An 8,961-nucleotide genomic window follows, 5' to 3' on the forward strand; every position below is an offset into this window, starting at 1 on the left:
TGAGGGGTGGCCAGATGGTGAACCCCAGATGAAGATCACGGGGGCCCCCTTGGTTTCCGCTCTGCGCACCTAGAGGGATGGAGTTACCACTGAGTGATATGGGAAGTGGCTGGAGGGGTAGGTGGCATTGAGCCCATGAAGTCTAAGCTGTCCGGAGACTTCTGGGTGGGACCCAAGGGGCAGTTAGCCATGGGAATCAGGAGCTGAGGGTGACGTGACTGTGGTGTAAGGGCTGGCCAAAGTGGAGGGGAGGCAAGGGCATGTCCTTAAGGCAGGGAGAGCCAAACAGGTATGAGGGATGAACAGCAGTCTTGTGGGTGGAGATGGAACTTCTTGGGAATGTGTGCCCACTCTTCTAGTGACTCTGGGTTTGGGCCTGGGTCCCCCTTAACCCTGGGCACTAATGGGATCCTGCCTGTTCTGCCCCCTCCCCTGAATCTGTTCAAAGCAAGGATGGAGAGATGATCTAGGCCTGGCTGGACAGGCGTGTCCCTGTCTTAAGGACCTATGACCTTTGAGGACATGGTCATGGCCTTAACCAGGAAGAAGTGGGGGCAGTTGGAGCTTGCCCAGAGGACCCTGTACTGGGAAGTGAAGCTGGAGAGGCTTTAGAACCCCACACTGCTGGGCGAGGCCAAGCTCTGTCCCTCCCTTCCATTTGTGCCTAAAATTCAACACTATTACGTGTAGCAATCACTTGCTCTTGGTCATTGCTGTGTGCAGAGTATTTCACTGCATGCACAGCCAGTGTAATTATCCACACCGCTGTTGGTGGGTGTATCAGTAAGTGCCCAGTCAGGAAGCAGACGCCGTACAGTATTTTGAACAGGGTAAATTTGATATAAGAAGTTATTAACTATAGGGGTGCCTGGGTGGCTCAGACGGTTGAGCATCTGACTCTTGATTTTAGCTCAGGTCATGGTCTCAGGGTTGTGAGATGGAGCCCCACATCTGACTCCGTGCTCAGCAGATAGATTTAGAAATAAATCATTTTTTAAAAAATTTTTTTTTGACAGAGACAGCAATGCATCCCCTAGAAAAAAATCTTCTTAAAAAAGTTATTGACTATAGGGACGCCTGGGTGGCTCAGTTGGTTAAGCGGCTGCCTTTGGCTCAGGTCACGATCCCAGGGTCCTGGAATCGAGTCCCACATCGGGCTCCCTGCTCAGCGGGGAGCCTCCTTCTCCCTCTGCCTGCCGCTCCCCCTGCTTGTGCTCTCTCCCTCTCTGACGAATAAAATCTTAAAAATAAATAAATAAAATTTATTAACTATAATAGGGCAGTAACTCTTTTAAAATCCTAGGGCTGAGAGAGTGCCCAAAGTAAGAATAAACCTTCAAGTGGGAGCTCTCTCAAGGTTGGGGTTCAGACTTTGTTGGGGAACGGGTGTTTGCAGCATACTGGGTGGCCGAGAAATTCTCTGGGTTGCCCAAGCCCAGCAGGAAACACCTTGGTGTGGCGGTGGGCTGAGGCAATAGGGAGGTACACAGAGGGAGTTAAGGTGCGCCTGCAGGTCCGAGGCCTACAGCATGCAGTATCTGTTGCAAGAGACATTGGGAAGCTGCTTGCCAGCAGGGTACCTTGGGGTACATGGTATCCACATCTGAGGGTACCCTGGTGAGGTGGTTACTAGGTTGAGCCAGCCAAAAAGAATGCCTACTTTGGGCAGAGTCTTCCACATGCACTGCTGTGGTAGCCGGTAGAAGAGAAACAGGATGGCACCCTGTAGTTTCCCTCCAGTGCCCTCTCCTGACAAAGCTTAATATGTTGACTGCAAAGGAGAAGCGACTACAAGGTCCAGCCCATTAATGCAGACGGGTAATGACATGGAGCGGAGAGGCAATACATTGGTAACTGCAGTGGGCTTGGGCTGTTTTCTGATTTTTTCACTTTTATAGATAGTTGCTCTAAATGCTTCTGTACATGTCTTCTGGCGCTCAAAAGCATTCATTTCTTAAGATCTTATTTATTTGAACGAGAGAGAGACAGAGTGATGGAGGGAGCTGCAGGAAGAGCAGAGGGAGAGGGACAAGCTGACTGTGCTGAGCGCAGAGCCTGACCGTGGGGCTCAATCTCACAACCCTGAGATCATGACCTGAGCTGAAACAAGCATTCATTTTTGCTGGGTGCATGCCCAGGAGTGGAAATGCTGAGTAAGAGTATACATAGATTTAGCTGTGGCAGATACTGCCAAGGTTTTCCAAAGTCATTATTTGCTTCATTTATTTTTTTAAATTTTTTATTTATTTGCTAGAGAGAGACACAGCGAGAGAGGGAACACAAGCAGGGGGAGTGGGAGAGGGAGAAGCAGGCTTCCCGCTGAGCAGGGAGCCCGATGCGGGGCTCGATCCCAGGACCCTGGGACCATGACCTGAGCCGAAGGCAGACGCTTAACGACTGAGCCATCCAGGTGCCCCTCATTTCTTACTTCTAAAAATTTTATTGAAAAACACTATCACCATTTTATTCCACACTCCCAATTCATCACTGGATGCAGATCAGTTTTATATTTTTGGCCATGAGCAGTACTAAATCCATTAATAATACATGGTTGTATTGAGTTTTCTATGCTGTTTAACAAATTGCCACAAACTTAGTGGCTTAAAACATCAATTTATTAGCTCACCGTTCTGCAGGTCAGACATCTGGGAGACATTGGGTTGTCCGCACACAGTATCACAAAGCTGAAATCAAGACGTTGGCTGGGCTAGGCTCTTATCTGGAAGACCTGGGAATTAACTGCTTCCAAGCCCTTTCAAGTTGTTGGCAGATTGCAATACTTTGTGGTTGTAAGACTGAGGTCTCTGTTTCTTTGCTGGCTGTTAGCAAGGGGTTGTTCTTACCTTCCAGAGGCCACAGTGTGACTCCCTCTGTCTTCAAAGCCTGCAGTGGTGCATCAAATCTTTCTTATGCTTCAACTTTTTTTTTTTTTTAAGGATTTTATTTATTTTATTTGAGACAGAGAAAGAGAGAGGAAGAGAGAGAGAGCATGAGCAGGGAGACAGGCAGAGGAGGGAGCCTGATGGGGTGAGCAGGGAGCCCGATGTGGGGCTCGATCCCAGGACCCTGGGATTGTGACTTGAGCCGAAGGCAGACGCTTAACCAGCTGAGCCACCCAGGCGTCCCTAAAAAATATTTTCTGTTGGAGAACTGCTTGGTGTTGTGGGGGGAGGGGAAGACTTGGAATTGGCTCAAGGAACCCAGTGTTGTTTTAAGGCAAAAGGGAAACAAAAGTCCCATGCTCTGTAGATGCAACAATCCTACTTTGGGAGACTTACTCTAAGGGAAATAAGCAGAGTTGCATCCCAAGGGTATGCTTGGGAGTGTGCATCACTGGTGATGCACTGGGTACCATGGGGGTGAACAATGAACTATCTGGGCTTGGTAGGAAATGACACTGCTGGATGGAAAACGGAATTTTTACCCAGGCATTAAAATACATTTTTAATAACCGGGAAATGAGTGAGAAGAGCATGATATATACAGTAGCTCCACAAGATTTATAAAACGCCCCCACGTGTGACTCCTGGAAGAGTCCCTGACACGAGACAGTGGAACTCAGGGTCATTCCCCTTACCTGTGCTCTCTTGTATATTTCAAATTAGTCCAAGTGATCACAAACTACTTTTAAATCACATGGCCCCAGTGACATCCGTTTGTGTACCCTTCCTCAGTGGCCACCCTTTTTCATCCATACTTGCGAAGGAAGTCCCCTTAGGGTCCACTCAAGTTGAGACTCAAGAGCTCAAAGGCCAAGGAGTCCAAGGAATGACATGGTGGCCGAGGAACAAAGGAGGCCAGGAGGCCAGGACTGCTGGCCCTTCTTGTGGGTCCAGCTGCCAGGCAGGAGTGGCACTGCTGATGTTCTGACCAGCAGAAAGCAGAGATCAGAATTCCTATGCAGAAACTTCCCATTATAAAAGTGGAATTTTTAAAAATCTCAAATGTGGAGGGTCGTTAAGTTTTCCATCCGCCTGCAAACAGAAGCAAAGCATGCTCTTCTGAGCTTTCAGCACCTTCCACACCAAGACATCAGGCCCAGAAGCTTCAGGAAGGGTGGAAAGGGGCAGTTTCTGAGCATCCACCTGGGGCCACTAAGGTCCCAGGGGTAGCGAGAGTCCTTAGCCTGTCAGCCTGCATCAGGTCACAGCTGGGGATCTCAGAGCTTGGAAGTCACCAGGCTTAGGCCGCGGGTTCCAAGCCAGGCCCCACCAGGCAGCTTCTTTTACTTACACCCAGGTGGCTGTTTTGGGGAGACTGAAATGGGGCAGGGGACCCTCCTGGAAACTCTGATTCACAGAGGCTGAGCAGCCCTGGGACGGCTGGAACCAGAGCCCCGGGAACTGTGTCCAGGCCCTGGAGGCTCCAAGGCCCCCAAGATGAGGCCGCCTTCTCGAGCCACTCACGGGGCTTCAGGCCGGTGGCTCTTCCTGTGGATAACCAGCTGGGACTTCCAGTCGAAGCCACGGCCGCAGTCTCCACAGAAGTGGCGCCGCTGACCCGCATGGCTCTTGCGGTGGATGACCAGCTGCGACTTCCAGCTAAAGCTGCGCCCACACTCCTCACACGCATAGTTCCGGGGCCCTGGGAGCACGCGCCGGGGGTACCGGGGTGTGCCTGGCTCCTGGGAACCCTGTGGCAGCTTCTGAGCACCCCCGACGGCCAGTGCCGGGGCCCGTGTACCCTGCCCATCTGCATGCGTCCGGTGGTGGATGACAAAGACTGATTTCCAGTCAAATCCTCGGCCACACAGCTCACAGGTGTAAGGCTTCCTCCTCGGGGCACCAGGCTCCAGCTCTGTTCCCAGCATTGCCCTGGCAGACACAGGGGCCCCAGACGGGCCCTCCCAGGTGACAGACCCCGGGCCCCGGGGTGGCTGGGCCTCTGGGCAGTGGGGCGGACCCTCGCAGTGACTCTCCCTCTCCTCTCCTGGGGGAAGGAGAGGTGGCAGTCCCAGATAGCCCAGTGCCCTTGACATTGGCCCACCCTCTCCCGCCAGGTGTGTGGGGGCGAATAAGCCCCCACCCCACCAGAGAACAGGTGGTTCAGGTCGCATGGAGAAGCACTCACCCGGGTGGAGGTTTCTTCTACCCTCTGTCCCTGTACACATGGCCCCCGGCCCCGACTCAGCCCGTGCCTCCGGCGGGGGGGCTGGTATCCCTGCTGGGGTGAGGGACAGTCAGGTAGCGGTCCTGGCATGGGGGCAGGTGAGGGGCTCTTGCATACTAGGGGCAGGGTGGGGGCCCTGGTAGGTGACACGGTGCCCCCAGGTAACGAGCGCGAACTCGGGTAAGCACTGGGAGACGTGCACAGGGAAGGGCCGGGCAGTGAGCCCTACAGCCAGTGGTATGCAGACACCAAAGGAGGGGTCATGGCTGGTCCTCACCCAGGGAGACCACCGTGCCATACTTCTCCAGCATTGCGTCCCAGTACAGTTCCTTCTGTGACGGGTCCAGTAGCCCCCATTCCTCCTGTGGGGATGTGGCCCATCACCCTTGGTGCCTGTCCACCCCCCATCCTCTGCCCTGCCCTGCAGTGACCTACCCTGCCTGTGTCTCCCGGTCACAACCTTACTAATTACTTGAGGAAGCAGGCAGATTACCTAAGGCTCTTTTGCTTGATAAAGATGAAGATGAAAAGGGTGTGTGAAGGTTGGGAAACAGGACAGAGAGGAGCTGTCTTCCAGCTCACTGGGGGGATGCTGTTAGCACCTGTCCCCCTCAGAAGCCCCACTCCCATAGTCTAGCCAGACAGACTGGAGCTGAGAACCCCTTGATGGGTTCTGGGGGAAGCGTGGGGGGGGGGCGGGGCCCGGTATGACTGTCCCCACCTCCTTGCCTTGAACAGTGTGCTGCATTGAGAGCAAAAGGCCTGCGGACCCAAGGGGATCCAGCCACCTCTCCCCAAGCCTCTGGTTACAAAAGTAACAGAGATCCACCTTGCGGGAGCCGCTGAAGGCCATCAGCATTCCTAGATGTGGGGACCTGGCTGTGGGAAGGTTGAGGGCAGGAGAACTCACATTAGGAGGTGCAGCCAAGCATCTCAGGGTTCAGATGATGTGTGTGGGTGGGGCGGTGGGCTGGCTCCTGCCTGTTGCCAGAGGGTGAGCTCTGGTGGTCGAAGCAGGACCCTTGTGGACTTTACCAGGGGATGCACTCCCTGTCCCTGGCTTCTGCTCTCCTTGCCTCCCAAAATCCCATCATCTGGGGCTTTGCTGGGGTGGGAAAAATAATCCTGACAGACAAACCACTGGAGATCCAGGCACAGGGAGGAGACAGCCACGTGAAGCCACAGCTGGAATGCTGTTGGCTGGAGATCAGGTGGCTTTGGAGGCTGTGGCCTGCCCACCCAGCTGTTTCCCACTGTGCCATCAGACTGTGGAGAGAGCCCGGAAGAATTTTTTAGCCTCTAAGCACATCTCAACCAGCTCTTCCACCGGGAACGCTCCCCAGTGGAGTGGCTTAGGAGAAAAATTGCTGGGAGAGGGACAGGAGTCCCGCTGTCCACACTCAGGAACCAAGCACTCCAGGTAGCAGGGGCCTCAGTGGAGCCTCCATGCCTCGCTGGCCACAATCCAGGACTGGCTGGGCTTTGAGGAAAGCCCCAGGAAAGAGGAGGCTGCAGGTTGTGGCTTAGCTATCTCCATCCTGATCTCTGGTGGGCTAGGGAGGCCAGACGGTTGTGTGGTGCTCAGGCTTTCTTGCCAAGGTTCATCATCTTGACCCCTCCGCACATGCACGTGAGAGTTCAAATCCCCAAGCACCCGTTTAAGACTGCTGAGTGCTTCAAAATCCCCAATTTCTCTGTAAATGAGGAAGCCAACCCCTACCAGGCCCACTCACTCCAAACCAGATTGCATGGCCTGAGGCCCAAATTTCTCCCAATTTTAGAGAGACCACCAGCTTGTCCCTGTCCTACAGGATCTGCAGGAGGAGCCTGACACCAACTCCATTTCTGGGCAGCAAAAAGCACAAAAGCTGCTAGCCAAGAAGCCTGAAAAACTGACAGAGCAGAGTGGCCACCAAGGACACACTCCTCCTACTGGGTGCCTGTACCTCCCTCCTGGGGCTGCTTACCTGAATCCTGGGTGGGTGGAAGGACATGGAGGCTGGTTCCCGGTGTCCAGGGCGCCCCTCGTGGGACTGGGCTGGATCTGGGGGGTTGGAAGGTGCTAGGAAATGAGGCAGATGAGGGTCAGGTGCCGCTCCTGTGAGCCATGGCAGGTGAGCTGGTATTGGTGCCGCAGCCTTGGCCTTCCTCTGCCAGGAGGCAGGAGGCTACTGTGTGTGCCAGTCACACGGCAGGCAGCCCACCAGTCCTTTCCTCCTGCCTCCTGCGGACCCAGCTCTGCAGTCTGCAGTCCTTCCTGAGTCTGGGGACATTCACATTCCCTCCGGGAGCCCCCCAGACCTTGTGTGGCTCCCACTCTCACCCATCTCCTGCCCATCAGCATCTGGCTCCTCCTTCACACTGCAGCTAAGCTGGGCAGACTTCTCCACGGGGGTGTCCTGTGAGGCCTCCGCAGAGGTTGCCCTGAGGAGCTCCACTGTCCCTGAAGGGTGGGAGCTCCCCAAAGACTCCTCCGTCTTCTGTGCTGCCGGGAGCACCACTTGCTTCAGGACATGGGCTGTGATCTGAAGGGAAGAGGAAAGTCATAGGGGCTCCAGTTTGGCTCCTGACCCTCCAAGAAGTCAACGTTGGCCACACTCACCCAGCCCAGCAGCTGCCCAGGGTCATGCTGCAGGCCCTCGACCAGGGCTACGGCCTCCTCAGGGCTGCCGGGCCGCTGGGCCCGCACCCAGGCCTGAATCTCGGGAGGCAGCGTGCCCAGGAACTGCTCCAGCACCAGCAGCTCCAGCATCTGCTCCTTGGAGTGCGCCTCGGGCCGCAGCCACTGGCGGCACAGCTCCCGGAGCCGGGCCAGGGCCTCACGGGGACCTGCCACCTCCTGGTAGCAGAATCCCCGGAAGCGCAGGCGCGCTGCCTCAGGCTGGTCCAGGATAGCCACGGGGTCCACAGAGGGCAGGCGTGGGGGGGCCAGTGGGGATGGCATTGTTGTACCGGGTGTCTTCTTGCAGCCAACAAGAGGGACCTGCAGGAAAGGAGGCGTCAGGGTGCGGGCAGACAGGCCCAGCCCGGGGGGCTGAGGCTGGTTGAGGGAGGACCCTGGCCCAGGGATGCCTGAGGCTGGGAACGCTTCGTGGAGGTGTCACAGGAGCTGGCCGCTGACAGTAACTGTGGGCCGGAGGAAGCCTTGTGGACGGACGCTTGGGAGGCAAGTTGTCCAGTGGAGCTTCCGCGAGACTGCAGGGGGTGATGAAGAGGTAGGCAAAAGGAGTCATCGCGGGCTTCCAGGGTCTGACTCATGAGCCAGGGAAAGTGACAGGCGGAGGCCGAGGGACAGGCGGCCAGGGACTGGGTGAGGCCATCACCCCTGGTGAGCCGGGGCAGCGAAGGTGGGAAGAGGCAGCAGCGGGACACGGGGCCATGCTGGGCTACGGCGGGGTGCGCGTCCCCACGATCTCCAGGACGTCGGGACACGCTGACTCAAGTGGGCCCCCGCGGGGCCGGCTAGAAGCAGGACGCACGCCCGAGCCATGGGCCGAGGAAGGGGCTGTGTGGACTCCAAGACGCCGTGCTCGCCGAGCAGCGCGAGCTGCGACCGACGCACACCGCCCGAACCAAGCACGTGAAAAGCGAAACGAAACAGAACAAAGCCACGAGTTGCGGGCGCTGGGCCCCGACCGTCAGGAGGGTCTGGCAGGGAGCAAGGCCACCTGCGGGGCCCGTCAGACCAGCTAGACCCGGCCTGAGCCCCCGGAGTCCGTCTCCCAAGCGGGAGGGGACAGAGGCGGGCTCGCCAGGGGACAGGGAACGCCGGGCTGGGGCGGGGGGGGCCGGGCCGAGGCCAGGAGCTGGAGCGCGCGGGGCGCGTCGGGGGGGAGGCGGGACAGGGAACGC

General features: G+C 56.5%; 1 protein-coding gene and 1 long non-coding RNA gene across 5 annotated transcripts in view; one reads left to right on the forward strand and one right to left on the reverse strand.

Annotated features, from left to right (window-relative positions):
* Positions 1-2,534: 2,534 nt before the first annotated feature.
* The window catches only part of LOC112819089 (zinc finger protein 446-like), a 7,029-nt gene continuing 602 nt past the window's right edge, over positions 2,535-8,961 (reverse strand). The window contains exons 2-7 of one of the 4 annotated variants that reach the window (XM_025866123.2): positions 7,712-8,092; positions 7,433-7,634; positions 7,077-7,171; positions 5,387-5,471; positions 5,071-5,160; positions 4,262-4,929 (exon numbers count right to left, since the gene is read on the reverse strand). In XM_025866123.2, the coding sequence (XP_025721908.1) occupies positions 4,403-4,929; positions 5,071-5,160; positions 5,387-5,471; positions 7,077-7,171; positions 7,433-7,634; positions 7,712-8,092 (1,380 nt within the window). In that variant the 3' untranslated portion in view covers positions 4,262-4,402. Of the gene's footprint in view, positions 4,930-5,070; positions 5,164-5,386; positions 5,472-7,076; positions 7,172-7,432; positions 7,635-7,711; positions 8,093-8,961 lie in introns of all 4 variants that reach the window. The other 3 variants (XM_025866122.2, XM_025866119.2, XM_025866118.2) reach the window with 3 other exon arrangements.
* Positions 8,809-8,961, forward strand: part of LOC141372055 (uncharacterized) — a 1,916-nt gene continuing 1,763 nt past the window's right edge. The window contains exon 1 of the long non-coding RNA XR_012377379.1: positions 8,809-8,945. This is a non-coding gene — a long non-coding RNA (uncharacterized lncRNA). The remainder of the gene's footprint in view (positions 8,946-8,961) is intronic.

The sequence above is a fragment of the Callorhinus ursinus genome, unplaced genomic scaffold, assembly GCF_003265705.2.
Source record: "Callorhinus ursinus isolate GAN/ISIS: 27379988/994484 unplaced genomic scaffold, GSC_fseal_2.0 scaffold542, whole genome shotgun sequence".
NCBI lineage: Eukaryota > Metazoa > Chordata > Mammalia > Carnivora > Otariidae > Callorhinus > Callorhinus ursinus.